Here is a 16,890-nt window from a genome sequence, read left to right as displayed (position 1 = left end):
GCTTTTCGCGCAGGCGCAGCCCCATGCCAGAGGGGTTTGCAGTCTTCCCGGGCGGGTTGGAGGGCCTCCTGGGGGGGCCCACCAGCCTCTGCACAATCCCACAGCTGACACGGAGGCAGGCACCAGAGACGACACCCATTCCCCAGACCAGTGATCTTTTTTACTTGTTTAATTTTTAAAGGCAAAGCACCTTCGGCCAAGCCCCTCCCCGGCCTCCCTGAGCTCCCAGTCCGACTCCCCCAACCCCCAACAAGCTCCGTCAGCTATTCCCCTTGGTCTCCGGTTCGCCTGCTTCCTCAGTGGCAGGGCTGGGAGTCTGCACTGTGTCTTCTCCAGCAGCTGTGAGGGGCTGGGGGCTCCGCTCCTCCTTTGAAAGCAATCCACCTGCTGCAGTTTCCTGGAGACAGAAGTGGGGGCAGGTCAAAGACAGCGTGGTCGCACTTCCAGTACTTCTTCAGGCCCTACCCTTCCCGCTCCCTCCCCGCTTGGACACTAGGCACACGCACTTAACCCGGGGCCCTGATTTTCCTCGTCCTCTGTTGCTCTGGGGCGGTGGTCCCTACCTTAGGTAGGGGTCCCTCAAGACTAGAGTCCAGCAGTGCGGCCTCAGTCAGCCCCGAGTCATCGTCCATGCTGATGAAGATGGCCGGGGTCTCACACTCAGGCCCCTCCTCCCGGAAATCAATGGCTTCCTCCGGCTGGGGGGGGCCTGGCCGCGCCGAGGAAGAGGACGAGGACGAGGGGGCTCCCAGTCCCCCAGGCTTCAGCTTCTGTTCTTCCTCCAGTTGCCGCTTTAAGGCCTTCTCCTGGGCCAGCCGCAGGCCGATGAGATCTTGAGGGGGTCGGGGGGCCGGAGGTGGTGCCAGGGCCAGAGGCTCTAAGTCATCCTGGGGGTGCGGGGCGACACACAAAACAGGTTGTTCTCAAGGGGATGGTGGGGAAAAGATGGAAACCATCCTGAGGCAGACAGCAGAGAGGGCACAGGGGGTAAGGGGCTGCCGTCTCCCCAGCCCCTCCCCGGAGAGATGGCTGGTGTGGGTAGGAGGAGGGGTGCGGGGGTCTTCTGGCTTGGGGAGGGGGCTGCAGACCCTCACCTCTTCCAGGGGCCCGGCAGGTGCTTCCTTAGTCTCTGGCTCCTGCTTACCGCTGGCCTCCAGGATGGCCATGATGGAGTTGGGGATGTGTGCTTGCTAAGGGAAAAGCAGATGGGGGCGCTATGGAGAACTCTGACACGGAGACATCCCCCTTCCCCAAGTACCACTCAGACCCCTGGTGTCCTTGACTCTCCAGACCCCAGGACCTTCGTGACACTTGCCGGGCTGCCCTCCGCACCACCCCACCACCTCAGTCCCCCAGGGCTGGACCCATGGGGCCACCCACCCCACACCTGAGGGTACCTGGTGGGGGGTGAAGGAGCGGACGTGGGCCAGCAGGGGCTCGCGGAGCTCTGGGCACTTGTCAAAGACGGCCCCCAGCTGCTGGGGTGGGAGCTGCAGGATGACCTGGAAGCTCTGGGGCTTGGTGCGCTGACAGCACTTGATGAAGCCCTCCCACACCTTGGGATACTTCCACACCTGGACCGGGCAGGGAGGGAGCAGTCGTGAGGGGGCCTGCAGGCAGCCAGCCGCCCCAGAAGTTGGGACAAAGACCTTAAGCAAGGCCATGCCTCGCTGCATTCTCACCGCCGCCTCTAGAGGGCGACGTTAGCCCTGCTAAACCTACGAGGCCCAGGGAGGTGCGGGACTCGTCCAGGGTCACACAGGTACCAAGGGCAGAACCGACCCCCAGATCTGCCTGCATCTGCACTTAACCTCTAAGCCAGATGTTGCAAAGTGGCAACCTGTGGTCTGAATCCAGTCTGAAGGCTTGTGGATAGAGGTTTTTTGTTGTTTCATGAAACATTTCTAGCATCTCTTGAAAACTGGGGCCATCTTTCAGCTCAAGATGCCTGTTGTCTGACTCAGTGCCAAATGACGGGGGGCAAGGGGCAGCCCTGGTGGCTCATATGGTAAAGAATCCGCCTGCAGTGTGGGAGACCCAGGTTCGATCCCTGGGTCAGGAAGACCCCTTGGAAAAGGGAATGGCTCCCCGCTCCAGTGTTCTTGCCCGGGAAATCCCATGGACAGAGGAGCCTGGCGGGCTGCAGTCTATGCAGTTGCAAAGAGTGGCTCACAACCAAGTGACTAACACCGTGAAGGGGCAGCCACACCTCCTGTGACGTGCGCCTCTCGAAGTCCGCTCCCACCACCCAACAGCCTCGCTCGCCACCCTGCCCCCCTGCCCCCCTACAGCTGTCTGATGCAGTGACCCCTAGAGGGCCGTACTGTCTCAGCAGTCTGCCAGTCATGGTAGAGCTTGTTCTCTGCACCTTGGGACAGGGGCCAAACCAGCTGGAAAAGCCTGGGGTTCTGCCTCAAGTCTGCTGGCAGCGCATCCCGCGGCAGTCCCCTGCCTGGGAGCCCAGGGTGGTCGGGCGGGTTACCTGCTTCATGATGAGCCGGGACAGGATGTTCATGACGAAGCCCCCCAGGCGGGGGTACATAGTCAGAGACTGGATGACGGTCCTCATGAGCAGCATGGGCAGGGGGCTCTGCTCCATCAGTTGCTGCATCACCACGGCCAGCACCTCCGACGTGTACACGTTCCGCTCCGCAAAGCACAGGTTGGTGGCTGTGAGGAGGCGGAGAGGGGACCTGTCCCCTTTGCCCAGCAGCCCCTGGGAAGTGGGAGCCCCACCACCCCTTAGAGAGCCTCAGCCCTGTGATCTGCCTGCATGAGGGGAGACCCAGCCCCAACTCCCTGAAGCTCCAGGCAAGACAGATTCCCCCCACCCAGAAGCGGACACGTGGTCTGATCCTTGGAAAGCCTGGCAGCTGGGGATGAGGGAGAGGACACGTCCATCTCCTGGAAGCCCCACTGGGCCGTGGGAAGACGTTGGCCCTCTCTCTTGGAGAACAAAGCCCAGAAAGGGTGAGGGGAGAGAGATATGTTGCCTACCCCCAGGGACCCACTGCGGCTGGACTGGGATGGTGTGGCACCTCCATCTCTACTGGAAGGAAGCAGCTGTGACTTCCACAAGCAATCCCTCAGGGGACAAGAGCCATGGTCTCCACCAGCAGACTGGTCAAGAGACTGCCTGCTCTCAACCCAGTGCAGGTGCGTGCTGGTTCGGGCGCTACCAGGCCTGGGGGGACGTGGAGGTTACAGGCCACACAGTCACGAGGGAGGGGCGAGAGGAGGAAGTCTGGGCATACCGATGAGCGCCAGGAAGGGCCCGAGGGGGGCTGGTGCGGCACAAGCACCATGAGGGCAGGCCCCTCAGGAGCGCGCTGTGCGACCCCGAATCAGTGAGATCAGTGGTGCTCGGATCCACTGTTAGTGGGAGACTCCGGGAATTGCCTCTGAACCCCTTCTGCCCCAAACACCACTTGCCAGGTGAGTCTGTCAACCAGGAAGTCTTTATTGAGCTAGAAGAGAGGCCCCCCAATCCTTGAGAGGCTAATGGAGAACAGAGGTGGGCGCCTATAAAGAATGGGGGCTGGGGAGCTCCTGTAAGGAAGAGAGGGAGGCTGGAGGCATTGCAGGCAGACAGGCAGGGAGGAGGCTGGAGGCGGGGTACGGGGGGCACCTAGGCTGCAGGGAGCAGAAGGTGAACAAAGGGCAAGAGGACCCGCCCGACAGAGGCTGTTCCTCCTCCTCCTCGAGGTAGCTGTTGGCTTCTGCCTGCTCTGCCAGAAAGCTTCCAAAATCAGCCTTCTTCCCTCTCCTCCCCTTCAGCTCCACCCCAGCCTCCTCCTGGGCCTCCCACCCACCCTCTAATCCACCCTCCATACAGCAGCCTGAGGGGGTCTTTCAAAAGCTCAACCTGACCCTGTACCTGCCACAGGCCCTCAAGAGAGCAAGTCTGAACTTGAACTGGGGTCTATGAGAAACCAGCTGTGGGCAGGGCCTACACCATTATAGCCCGACTCCATCCCCCACCTCCATCCTCGGCCAGATCCAGCTGGGTATGCTCTGTAGTTCCAGAACCAGGCCTTGCTAGCATGGATCACCTCTCCTGCTTCCTCACCCCTGTTCATCCTGTGGTCTCAGCTCAGGTGTCCCCTCCTCCAGGAAGCCCTCCTTAACATCCCACCCAAGGGAGAGTCAGGGGGCCCCTTTGGGCTGTCCCAGTCCTGTTCACTCTGGACTGTTACTGGAGGGATGGCCTGTGAGCCTGGGGAGGGCAGAGCCAGGACTGTCCCCATCCCTGCTGTGTCCTCAGCAGGGCTCAGCACAGGACTGAGTAGAGGTGCACAGTGAGTCTTAATCGCTGGACACGTCCAGCTATAGAAAAACTCATCAGAGAGAGGGTGGTTTAAGGGAAGTGAATGCCAGTGATGACTGCTTATACTGTCAGATACTGGGGAGTCCAATGGGGCACAAAATAGGACCTGGAGCTAACAGTCAAGCAGGGTTACTGGTGCAACGGAGAAAAGCACAGGTGCCTGAGCAGAGAAGGTGCTCTGGGATGAACAGCCAGTAGGGAGACCAGCTGAAGGGCTGCTGACAGCTCAGCAATACAGAGGCTCCGCATGGGCCTGGGTTTGTAGGGAGAAACCATGTGGGGTGTTGCTGACATCTCCAGGGCCTGGGTGCTGGCTGCGCGTGTGACCTGTGGTCAAGCCCTTTTCCCCACTGGGCCCCGGTTCCCTTGTGTAAGATCAAGGACTAAACCTAGATCTGTGAATGGGTGTCACTGGAGCGGTGGGCGGGGCCTGCACGGTTACACCCTGACCTCCTTTCTTGACCAGACCCCCGCCCCCAAACCACCAGATCCAGCCAGGGTCCGTCTGCCTGGTTCCAGAACCAGGCCATGCTAGCACAATTTGAGTCCCCTCAAATGGTACACAAGGTCACATGTGGGTACTGTCCTTGGGAATGGGCTCATAACTTCCAGAGGTCACCTAAGGGGCCAGGGTGTGTAAGACGACCACTCCCGGAGCCTCAGCTTTGAGACACTTCACCGCTTCTACTAGAGGCCTGAGTTCCCTCTCAGTTGTAGCGTGTGTTTAATATTTTCAGAAGCTCCTCTCTTGACCTAAAGGTTTCTGAGAGAATCTGCTGAGGAAGACTAGGAAATATGTCATCGAAGCTACTTCAGGCGGGACAAGACACTAGCAAGGAGGGAAAACCCTCTTCCCTGCTTTTAAAGGAGAGAGGAGGAAGCAAGGCCAGCTGTCTTCTGAGAAGAGCAGGGGACAATAAGGGCTCCTGCCTCTGTGGGAAAGCATGGTTTCTGGACCTGAAGCCATGGAGGACGTGGAGGGGAGTGCGGAGGGAGGGAGGGGAGCACCGAGGGAATGCTGCCCTGGGACCCAGGAGGCCATCTGCAGGCAGAACCAGGTCCCTCAAATTCCGATTCTGTTTTGTCCACTACACCACTTAGCTTCTGGGTGGCCCTGAGCAAGTTACTTAACCTCTCTGGAACCTCCACTCCAACTACAAAACGGAAGTCGGCATACTTAGCAGGAACAGAGTGTTGTGGCTGGGCGGGTGGGCCTGTGAGGCACTTAGGAAAGCGCGGCCCAGACTAAGCGCTAGGCGAGCAGTGGCAGCTGACATTGGGAAACTGCTCACTGTGGTGAGTCGGCCAGGTTGCCACCTACTGCCCGGGCTCAGCTCTCCTGGTCCAACAACGCCTGCTGTGTGCGGTCTGCCCTGCCTCTGACCAGCCTGGCCAAGGGCTCTGTGTTTTTCACTCCTCAGGCCCCTGGGGGAGGAGGGCTCTCCCACCTTTCCTGAGAGCCCGAGCTGGTGCGCAGGGGGTGCATCAGTTCCTCAGATGGGGTTGAGGGGAAGGAAGGAGAGGAGGAGGGATGGAAAGAGCAAGGCTGGTGTCCGGAGCTCTGAGACGGGGCTGTGTGGGGCACAGTCTCCGACTTGGCTGATTCCAGAGGGGGCCGACTCCAGCCCAAGTTTCTTCCCTGGGTCTGCAATGGCCAGGCCACGGAAGAGGGGGTCGGGGCAGGGCGGGGTGGGGGGGGGGGGCCTCACCTTTGATGATGGACTTCATGTCACACTTTGCCGAGTCAATGTTGTGTAAGGCGATGAGCAGCTCTCCAGGGTTCAGGGGGGACAGGGCTGAGTTCCCTTCACCTGCAGCAGGGGGAGTGGGGGGAGGAGGAGGAGATAGTATGGAGGCCCGAGAGACAGGTCCATGTCCCCCTAAACTGGGGGAGCAGCAGCAGAAGACTAGGCGCCCTCTAGGATTAGGGGTACAGAGGGCTGGAGCGGCAGAGGAGAGACTGAGAACACCAGGAGGTGCCCCAGTGAGGCGGCAGCTGGTGACCATTCCAACCAGAGGCCTTCAGGCCTTCACTGGGCCCCCCGCCCCTGCACTGGTCCCCCAGTATCCCTCCTGCGACTCAACCACTCTCCCCCGTCCCGGCCCAGGCTGTGAACCCACAAGGGCAGGGTGAGGACGAGCTCATCCCAGGTCCCCAGCATAGCAGAGAGGCGCAGGGGTGTCTGCTGGATGGGACCAAAGGGCCAGGCAACAGTCTTGCAAACAGCGCCTGGGCTGAATGCCACAGGGACGAGGCTGCGGGAGACGGCACTCTTCTGGGGGGTGTCAAGGGTCCCAGACACTCGCGTGTGTGTCTTGAGTCCCCAAGTCACAGGCGGAACAGACAGCTTCCACCCTCCCTAGCTCCAGGCCCTGGGGTGAGGGCTGAGGAATCTACCCTACGTCATCTGGTCGTCTGTCTAGGTTGAAAGTTTTCTTTCTTTTGGACCAGGGCGAGTCCAAACTCGAACAAAAGGCCCCTCACCCACAGCCAGAAGGGTTCAGGCAAGACCTGAGGAAGGGCAGGGATGGAGCCCATGTTTGAGGTCCTGGAAGGGAAGATGCTTATAGAGAGTCAGCCCTCAGTCCCACAGTTTTGTCCCCAATGTGGATGAAACCATCACCCAAGTGTCACGGGAGGGTGGCCCAGGAGCTTGCGACAGATGTCGAGATGTCGCCAAGTCTAAATGGCAGCCTCAGAGAGGAAGATGAACACCCCCTCACCGAAAGGTGGTGGCATCCCCCCCCTCCAGCATTCCACATCTCACCTCTGGGATCCCTTCCTCCTGCACCTGAGGTGCGGTCTCCTGGGGGAGCCGCTGGGGAGGGAAACGAGGGCCAGGGTTAAGCTGGCCCCCAGCGGGGAGGCGAGCACATTACCTACCGTGCTGGGTGCCCAGCAGGCGGTTGAAGACTTCTTTCACCACGATGGGATTGAGCTTGATGAGCTTTGGCAGGGCCTGGATCACTTCCTTCTGCAAGGGCAAGGCAGAGGCAGGCAGGTCAGATACGCACCCTGCCCACTCCAGAGAAGCCTCCCCACTGCTCACCCTGGGGTGGTGAGGGGCAAGCTCTGGCCTCACCTAGCCCCCAGTGCCTTCCCCCTCTCCCTCTCTTTGGTCCCTCAGGGTTTAGCTTTACCAGCTCACTGGGCCTGACCCAGCCCCAGCCTCATCACCCCCAGGTGAGCCCCTGGGCCGGCCTGATGACTCCTCCTACAAGAGGAGATGGAGGTTCACCCGAGGTCCCACAGCCTGGGAGGAACAAGACTGGAGCAGGGGAAGCACACGCCCAAGCGGAGGTGCCCCTGCCCTGCTTCTGTGGCTCCACTTTGTGTATAGGGTGGGGCGGGTCGTGGTGGATCACTGGGATATTCACTCACAAGAGGGAGAAGCTGAGGCTCAGAGAGGGGCGGGGCTTGCCGAGTTGAGACTGACCCAGACAAGACCCAGACTGTGCTGGCAGCATCTGAGAGGGTGCCAGGGTGCCTCCCTCCTCCCCGCCCTGCCAGGCATGTCCTCGTGGGTGGGGGCATCCAGGCGTGCAGCTCCATACCTTCTCCAGCCCATTGAGCACTGGGATGAGGAACCGGACGTCTGGCAGTCGCTTGTGGTAGAGATCCCTGACCCGCTTCACCAGCTCCGGGGACGGGGGCACTGCAGGCGGAGGAATAAGCAGGAGGCTCAGGGGCTGGGGGCAGTGGGGTGAGAATGGACATTGAGGAGGAGAAACGAATGGTGGTGGGTGTGTGGCAGGGGCGGGGAGGGTCTGCTCCACTTCAGAGCAGAAAGCCCTGGCCCCTCGGTTTCTCAAATGCGTTTTAGCAGTGCACCTTTCCACACAGAGAAACTGAGGCCCAAGGATGGGGAGAGACTCACAAGAGGGACAAGCGTCTAGGGACCCACCGGCTCTGATCCCCAGGTCCTGGGAAGGGAAATGGGGAGGGTCGGGACAGGAGAGGAGGAGGAAGGATGGGGTCCCGGGAGGCACCTTTGTCTGTGAGGCTGTGCAGACAGCGTGTGACCAGTGTCTCCGCCCCCTTGGGACAGTTCTCTACCAGCAGGAGCAGCTCTGGTGAGTTCATGCCCATCCCCCGGATCTACAGGCAAGAGAAGAGAGGGGAGATGCAGAGCGGTGTGAGGGGATGGGGGCCCAGGGGGAGAGCTTGGGGAGGTGTCAGAGACCAGGCAGCTGGCAGGACGCTGGGACTCTGGAGGAGGAACTGGCAAGAGAGGGCGGATCTCAAATATTCTCATCGTTAGACGAAAATCAGTAATTCTTTGAGGTGATGGATGTTAATTAAACTTATTGTAATAATCATTTCATAATATATACATGTATCAAATCACTATGTTGTAGACCTTAAGCTAAGATAATGTTGTATATCAGTTGTATCTCAATAAAGCAGAGGGAGAAAAGAATAGGTGTCAGGCTTCAGAGAAGTAGGGGAACTCTGGGGAAGGTGGGCAGGGTTGGCAGAAGCGTCCGGGTCTCTTCCACCCGACCTCACACACACACAGCCTCCTGAAGCTCCTTCCTGCACTCTTAGCATGCTGCCCTCCCAGCGGGCAAGCCAGGCCTGGTCTCTGGGACTCAACCTGACCTTTGATGCCCAAGCTGTTCTTCAATTCCTCGGTGAAGACTTTTTTGGCTTCTGCAGGCACAAGTGACCCCTGCCCACCTCCGCCTGTGACCACCTGGGTGTCAGCTTTGCTGCCGGCTCAGATCAGGGCTCGACCTGTTACTGTGTCTGCAGCCTCCCCCTAACCCCCCCATGGGCACCAAACACAGGGAGCGGAGGAGGGCCAGGTGTCAAGGGCTCGTCCCTTCCTCTGCCCAACTGCAAGTGGAGCCGACAGTCATTGCCCTCAAGGAGCTCACAGTCCGGTGGGCTCACAGTGACAATGGGGAGAAGAATCTGCTTCCTCCTTACAACCAGATTATTACCCCTACGTTACAGCTAAGGACCCCGTTGACTCTGGGAGGCAGGTACGTGGGAATTAACCTGCCACATTTTCTCCTTTGGTTTATGGTGGAAATTCTCAGTAATAAAATGTCAGGAACAGAGATAGAGAAGAGCAGTTTCAAATCTGGCGACAGAAAGGAAGAACAGACATTCTGAATTTCACAGGCCAGCGTGTACCTGCGTTGCCTCTCTTGTGGGTGACCCTGTGGCTCCAGAGCAGGAGAGACTTGGGCCACGACAAGTAAAGATCCCTGTCAGCAAGGCAGGGGAGGGATGGCTCATACATGACAACAGGGACACAGGTATTCACCGGCATGAGGTCACAGAATCGCTCCAACAAGCTTGCTGGTCTGAATTATCTGCTTGGGTTTGACTGAAGGGTGCAAGGTCACACAGTGAGGAGAGAGATGGAATGTGAACCAAGGTCTGTCCAACTGGAAGCTCTTAACTACAGGGCTACCCTGCTGTCTTCTCAGGAGTGGATGGAGGTGAGGTAGGGGTGATGACCCTTAGCCTCAGCACTCAGCAGGGGGAGGACATTCAGGAAGAGGGGCAGGGGCGGGCTGGAGTTGGTATTCAGCCCCGCCCACCAGCGGGCAGAGCCTGGCGGGCCAGGGGCCTCACCGGCTGTTCAATGACCCTCAGCACTGTCCTCTTGATGTCAGCGATGGCCTCCGTGTACACGGCCGCCAGCTCATGGATCAGCTTGTGGTTCTGAGGTAGGAGAGCCAGGTAGAGGTACAGGCACTGCTTCACTGTCTCCTCGGTCCAGGGTGCGGCCACCTCTAAGAGGGCAGGGGCGGGGGGTGAAGATCAGATGGGCCCCACACCCCCTCGGCCCTGCCCAGCGCCTGGCTCTTCTTGGGGGGCGGCAGGCACAGAAGGAAGTGGGAGCTGGGCCTGGGAAGCAAACTGTCCCAGGGCAGGAAGCCAGTCCTCTGGGAAATGGGGTGCAACCAGACCTGCTCCCCTTCTAGAAGTCTCTGCCCTACATTCCCATCTGGTCTCCTGACCACCAACCCAGACGGATCTTCCCAAGAGCACGTCTGGCCCTGCCCCTCCCCTGCTCAGTGCTCTCACCACCACCCAGGGCCCTCAGGGGACGCCTGGCCTTGCTCTCCCTGCCAGCTCCTGTTCAGGGCTGCCCTGCCTCTGGGGCTGTGTGCTGGGGTCACAGCCTCCTTCTGACGGGCCCTTGGGGCCCCCACTTTGGAGCCTGTGCACGTGCTGCTCTGTTGCCTAGAACCCTGCGCCCAACTCTTACTTATTTTCAACCTTACTGTGTGGCAGGATCTGAGTTCCCTAACCAGGGAGGGAACCTGTGCCCCGCATCGGCAGCACACAGTCATAACTACTAGACCACTAACTAGGGAAGCCCCCCAGTTCCTCTCTCTGCACCACCTCAGGGTCACAGAGCCAGCACATCTCCTGGGAAGCTGGCCCGGCCCCCAGGCTGCACTGGGGCTCCTGTGCTCCTAGAAGCCCCCTGCTTTCTCCCACGGCCAGAACCTTCCAGGTTAACGGGCCCTTCCCTGGGGGCCTGGGTCTCCCGGTCTGCGATGCTGGAGGACCTAGAGCTCTGCTAAGGGAATGGTCTGCAAAGAACCTGCCTGGCCCTTCCTGGAGTCCCATCACTGGCTCACTCTCCTGGTCCTCGGCTTCCAGCCCAGCTGCCCCCTCTTTCAGGACCCACTCCCTGACCCCTCAGGCTGGGCCAGGCACCCGTTCTGGGTTCCCACAGGCTCCTGCTTTTGCCACCTTAGGCCTGCTCATCCAGCTCTTGCTGTCTGGCTGTCTCCCGCAGCGGGCCGTCTCCCCTAGCTCGCTACACCTCTGGAGAACCTGTGCCAAACCTGTGTCCTTGTCGGCTCCAAACAGCACTGACGGCGGGTTGGGGTGGACCAAGAGCTGCAGGTAGTTGAGAGCAAACTTCTCCACGTACTCTCGCAGCTGTTCCTTTTCGTACATGCGCTTGATGAACAGCAAGGCCTGGGAACGCACCTGAGGAGCGGGGGTGGGGGGAAGGTCAGCTGCTCTGAGCTTGGCGGCATTGGTGTGAAAACAAGCCGAGGTCTGAGAAAGGCCCGCTGTGGCTGAGCTACCATGCCCAAGGCTGGTTACCAGCTTGGGAGAGAGGCTTCCTGGCCCAACTCAAGGCCCACCGTCTACCTGCCCCATCCCATCTCTTATCGTTCATTCTTGTCTTGCTACACTCCAACTGGAAGCAGCTTTCCTTAGTTGTTCGAAAAAGTGAAGTCGCTCAGTTGTGTCCGACTCTTTGCGACTCCATGGGCTATAGCCTACCAGGCTTCTCCATCCATGGGATCTTCCAAGCAAGAGTACTGGAGTGGGTTGCCATTTCCTTCTCCAGGGGATCTTCCCGACCCAGGGATCGAACTCAGGTCTCCCTCATTGCAGGCAGACACTTTACTGTCTGAGCTACCAGGGAAGCCCTCACTTTTTTTAAAGTGACCGCATTCTCCCCAGCTCTGAGACTTGGCACAAAAGGTTCCCACTGCTGGCATGCCTGTCACTGGCTAGATCCTGTTTCACTCAGACATCCCCTGCTGGGAGCCATGTGAACAGGGCCCAGTCTTGGGCACCACGTTGTCCCCAAGAGCACCTCGGGGCTGAGCCAGCAGGGAGGGTTTGCTGAGTGAATGGCCATGAGATGTCAGGAAGGAGCTGGCGGCAGGCAGGTGCAGGGATGGACCGAGGGCCTCTCAATCACACGCTGACCCTCTGTGCAGGGCACAACCGTCCACTCAGTGCAGGTCTTGGCTCACGCGACCCCTCCTCCAGAAGCCTTCCTTAGACGGCTCCCCTTCCCCGGCTGCACACCCTACTCCCCTCCAGGCACTGGACACACTGTGTGGTCACAACGCCTCCCCTCCCGGGCAGTGACCCCCAGGTCCAGCAAAGCACCAGGCCTTAAGAGGGGGTGCACCAACATGGGCGGGGTAAGAGCGAAACGGACCGCCATCCTGGGGGGGGGTCTACGTGTGTACATTCTAAGCAGCCTCGTGCCATCAAAAATGGAAAAGCCACCACCACAAAGCTGTTCCAAGAAGGGCAACAGGCCCAGAAACCTTCAGGGGCATGTGGAAAAGATGGGCTGGTTACTTGGGACAGAGGACGGGCTGAGTGTAGCCCAGCAGAGCAGGGGCGGGGGTCACCTTGTCCTTCTCGTGGGAGCTGAGGTCTAGCAGGACATGCAGGTACTGGAACTGGCGGGATGGGCGCTTGAAGATCAGGTCTCGGAGAGTGGACATGCCCAGGTAGGTGCGACTCTGCGGCAGGAGGGAGGGGAGCCGGAGCTCAGGGCACCCGCAGTGTGCCTCTGGGGTGTCTCCCATGCCTCAGTCAGATCGGGTCCCTCACAGAACCCCCCATCCCAGCCCAGGATACAGTGAGCACAGCCCCAGTCACGCCCATCCTCACCTCGTCCTCGCAGTACTTGCGGATCACCTCCAGGGCGCTCTCGGTGATCAGTGGCGCCTCCAGCACAACCTTGGTGAAGATCCTGCCAGAGGGGGAAGGACGGGGTACAGCTGCAGAGGAGAGGCCCCCGGGCTTCTCCCTCCTGTTGACTGCAGCTCAGAGCTGGCAGGACCCCTTACAGAGTGCTTGCTCAACCCCCTGCAGACAGAGCTACAGAGCTCTGGAAGTAACAGAGTAGGGTTCAAATGCTGCCTGGGGAGCGGGGTGGTGACACGGGCAGAGACTGCCTCTCTGTTTTGTCCAATGGGGATTCCTAGCTTGCTTAAAACAGCAATGGGAGGGAATGGTGGAGAGGAGTTGTGAAGGGTGTTGTATTTCAGACACAGTGACCACCAAAGGCTGCTCTGAGATGCTTTAGCCAATGCTGGTAGCTAAGAAAGAGCTGGCCATGCACGCAGTAGGCGGAGAGGGCCCCAGGCAGCGAACAGAAAAGTGCCCACCCTGGCACGTGTGAGAACACAGGACTGAAGGCTGGTGTGGCTAAAGTCGGGGCAGGGGGTGGGGGTGGGCAGGGAAAAGCAGAGAGGCCAAAAAGAGGCTCGAGAGGGTTGGTGGCGACTAGATTATACAAGATCTCATGGGGCCTATTAAGGAAGTAGCATTTTATCTTGAGGACAAGGGAAGGTTTTCAGTGGGGAAATAAGAGGCTTTACATTATGAAGTGTCACCTGTGCTGCTGGAGAATGGATACGCTGGAGGTCAAGAACAAGGAGGAAGCTACAGAACCAATTCAGGCAAGAGATGGGGATGGCGAGAAGCTGACCCCCAGAACAAGCCTCTGAAACAGGCAGTTAGCACACATCATGGGAGAAAACGGAGGCCCAGAGGTGAGTGACGCAGCTCGGTCAGAGAGCAAGCCGCAGAGCTGGGGGACAAAGCGACACTGCAGAGACCTGTTCTGTGCGTTGGGGGGGCGGGGAGAGGCGGCGGCTCAGGACGGGCGCGTGGAGGACCGCCTCGGGTGCTGAGGAAGAGCTGCTCGGAACCCAGAAAGCAAAGGCAGGACACAGACAGGGGACCCCTGAGGACGGCGGGCTGCAGGGCCGCCCTCTCACCCATCCTTCTGGTCTGGCTTCTCCTGCAGGCCGGAGAGCAGGCGGATGAGGCAGTCCTCGTACTTGTCCAGGGCGCCCTTGACACCAGCTGCGAGGTAGGCGTTGTACTCCTGGTAGAGCCAGGCGAAGGCCAGGTCCAGGCGGGCCCGGACGTCCTCCAGGATGAAGGACAGGACCTCGGCCTTCAGGCCTGAGTCGAATTGCGTCACCAGGCTGGCCAGGATCTTTATGCGCACCTGAAACGGGAGTGAGGATCTGTGTTGGCGTAGGATCGGGGGGACAATGCCGGGCACCCCCAACCATGCCCTGCGTCTGCTCCCGCCTAGCCTCAGGGAGCCAGTGCAGACCCAGTGTTAATGAGGAAGGAAAGCTGAAGAACCCTATTTTCAGGAGGTCTCATTTATATGGAAGAAAAAAAACTGAAAAGGGAGAAAAAAATAACACAGAATAAAACTAGGAGTAATAGCTAAAATTTCTAGGAGTAATATCTAAATCACAGATATATAAAATTACAAATAGCTACACTGTATCCAAAGTGCATCTAAAATATAAATATCTAAATTTTTAGGAGTATTATCTTGAGTACACAGAAAATGATCCTGAAGGACTCCCCAAGTGTGTTTACTGGTCGCTTCTGTGGGGGGGATGGCTCGCAGATCGGGGCCAAAGGAGACTTATGGTCCCTCTATGGCCTGGAAATAATTTGAACAGAAAGCACATGTTCATATACTATTTGGTTAACTAAAACTAAACTTCAAAAATTGGGGAAAAAGCCACTTGACTGAGGCTGCAATCCCAGCAACTGGCAGAATCAGGATTTAAAGCAGCTGTGGATGTGTGTCTGTGGCAAAAGAACAAGAATGCTGTGAAACGCAGCAAGAGCAAGCACCCCGACAGCCCCGTGCAGGGGGCTCTTCCTTGCAGGGCCCCCGTGCTGGGGGACAGAGCACACGTGTCCACACATGTCTTCCTCCACGTCGTCTGTGAGGAGCTGCTGCTGTCATAGCTGCTTTATGGGAAGTCAGAGCGAGGCTGGGAGAAGCGGCCGGTGAGCGCCAGTGCTGGGGTCTGGAGCCAGGGAGGGTTAACCCGGAGGCCCGTCTCTCCGCTGGGACGTGCGGCAGGCTCTTGGAGAGAGGGACTGGGAGGAGGGGCTGGGAGGACGGAGGCACACCTGGGCGGCCCCGCTGCAGGCCACGGCCTTCTCGGCCCGCAGGATCCGCTTCACAGCGCCCAGCTTCATGGCCTCCACCTGCGCATCCGTCAGGGGCTTCAGCACGTCACTTAGGCGGAAGATTTTCTTGCGCCCACCAGCGCCCGCCAGCCTACGTGCAAGAGTAGAGACAGGGACATGGTGACTCTGAACTTTCTGGAACCCGGGCCCCACCCCAGGCCATACAGACAGAGACAACCCCACGCTGTCCCTCCAACTCCCCCGTGACCCCAAGGCACTGCAGGGCAGTGGGAAGGCAGAGGATGCTGTTCTGGTTTGGTACATGGTATCTGAGGGGAGGCTGCTATAAGGAGCAGGCAACGGATGACGACGTAAGACCTGAATGAAGTGAGGGAATCAGACTCGCAAGTGTCTGGGGATGAGCTCTCTAGGCAGAGGAAACAGGGAGTGCAAAGGCCTCCAAGTGGGGACATGCTTGGCCGACCAAGAGGTTGGTGTGACGGGAGGAAGGAGCGAGGCGAACAGAGAGCCTGGAGGGGCAGCAGGTCAGGCCCTGCTGGCGAGCCCAGGTTGGGGACAGGGCAGGGAGAGGCTGGATTCTGTGGTCTGTAAGGCAGGTGACGATGGGACAATGATGGGAACAGCCAGGAGCACTTCCTACATGCTAGAAACCACGCTAAGTGCTTTTTACCTCATGATCCCTGTCCACCCAAGAGCCATCCGATTTAATCCTCTAACCAGCACTGTGAACTCATTTAATTCTCTCTCATCCTCAAAGACAGAGAGATACGATCAGCCCCATTTTAGATATAAGATGGTAGTTTTATATACAAGAAAACAGCAGATAAGGTTCAGTGGTTACGGCACTGACTCTGGAATCTGAGATCCTGGCCCAGACCGATCTCCGTTTATCTGCCTTCGCCTGACACACACACACCAAATCCAGGCCCCAGTTTCCTGCACCGCGCTGTCAGGGGACTCACCGGGGCTGCGTGACGGGGATAATGGGCTCCGGCCTCCTCTTGGCCTGGGGCGCCTCCTCCTCCAGGGAGGACATGGAGCTCAGGGAGCCCACTACCGAGATGGCCTGGCCCTGGGCGGGCAGGCGCCTCTTGATCAGGACGCTCTCTGGCTTCACCACCTTCTCCTCCTTGGGCTCCTCCTTGCACTGCTTGGCCTGCTCCACGCCTGAGGGGAAGGCAGCAGACGGTCTCTTGGTGTGTCAGGACCACCTGCTCCCACCCAAGGGCCTCCTGTGGGCCAGGTTCCACTCTAAGCCTTGCACATCCGAAATTCATTTAAATCTGTAAGGCGTGGGTTGGATCCCTGGTTGGGGAACAAGGATCCTGCAAGCTCTGTGGCATGGCCAAAAAAGCAAAAAATTAGGAAAAAAAAAAATTCTGCAAAATGCTTTTCTGGAGCAGGAACATTTTTCATCCCCACTTTGCAATAAAACGACTGAGGTTCAAACAAGAAACTTCACTGTCTTTTGGTCGGAGTAACACCAGGTATCGCCACTTTAGAAAGCTGATGAGCAGTTTCAAACAGCACCGAACATGCCCCAAATCAAGACCCAACAGTTCCACTCCTTCGTATAAACTCAGCACAAATGAAGGCACAGCAGCTTTACTTGTAACAGCCAACAACTGTATAAAGAGCCCACAGGTCCGTCAACAGAGGAGTGTGGATAAACAAATGGGGGCCTATTCACACAAAGGAAGTCTAATGAGCAATAAAAAAGTAAATGCTTGGTTTACACAGCAACATGGATGAACTTCAAAAACTTATGCTGAGTTAAAGTAAGCCAGAGGCTGTGATCCCATTGATAGGAAGTTCAAAACTAAAACAACTCACCTTCGGAGACAGA

The 16,890-nt window shown here is 58.5% G+C and overlaps 1 protein-coding gene across 4 annotated transcripts in view; it reads right to left on the bottom strand.

Annotated features, from left to right (window-relative positions):
- Window positions 1–154: 154 nt before the first annotated feature.
- Window positions 155–16,890, bottom strand: part of SYMPK (symplekin) — a 33,154-nt gene continuing 16,418 nt past the window's right edge. For all 4 annotated transcript variants that reach the window (XM_040252496.1, XM_040252493.1, XM_040252495.1 and 1 more), the window contains 16 exons: window positions 16,007–16,211; window positions 15,024–15,174; window positions 13,850–14,085; window positions 12,735–12,816; window positions 12,470–12,583; window positions 11,147–11,294; window positions 9,918–10,078; window positions 8,318–8,426; window positions 7,883–7,983; window positions 7,212–7,302; window positions 6,037–6,138; window positions 2,483–2,670; window positions 1,398–1,574; window positions 1,095–1,190; window positions 564–887; window positions 155–397 (listed from right to left, as the gene is read on the bottom strand). In XM_040252496.1, coding sequence (XP_040108430.1) covers window positions 260–397; window positions 564–887; window positions 1,095–1,190; window positions 1,398–1,574; window positions 2,483–2,670; window positions 6,037–6,138; window positions 7,212–7,302; window positions 7,883–7,983; window positions 8,318–8,426; window positions 9,918–10,078; window positions 11,147–11,294; window positions 12,470–12,583; window positions 12,735–12,816; window positions 13,850–14,085; window positions 15,024–15,174; window positions 16,007–16,211 — 2,423 coding nt within the window. In that variant the 3' untranslated portion in view covers window positions 155–259. The remainder of the gene's footprint in view (window positions 398–563; window positions 888–1,094; window positions 1,191–1,397; window positions 1,575–2,482; window positions 2,671–6,036; window positions 6,139–7,211; window positions 7,303–7,882; window positions 7,984–8,317; window positions 8,427–9,917; window positions 10,079–11,146; window positions 11,295–12,469; window positions 12,584–12,734; window positions 12,817–13,849; window positions 14,086–15,023; window positions 15,175–16,006; window positions 16,212–16,890) is intronic.

The sequence above is a fragment of the Oryx dammah genome, unplaced genomic scaffold, assembly GCF_014754425.2.
Source record: "Oryx dammah isolate SB20612 unplaced genomic scaffold, SCBI_Odam_1.1 HiC_scaffold_13, whole genome shotgun sequence".
Taxonomy (NCBI): domain Eukaryota; kingdom Metazoa; phylum Chordata; class Mammalia; order Artiodactyla; family Bovidae; genus Oryx; species Oryx dammah.
The sequence above is the reverse complement of the archived record's forward strand: the minus strand, read 5'-3'. Positions and strand labels throughout refer to the sequence as shown.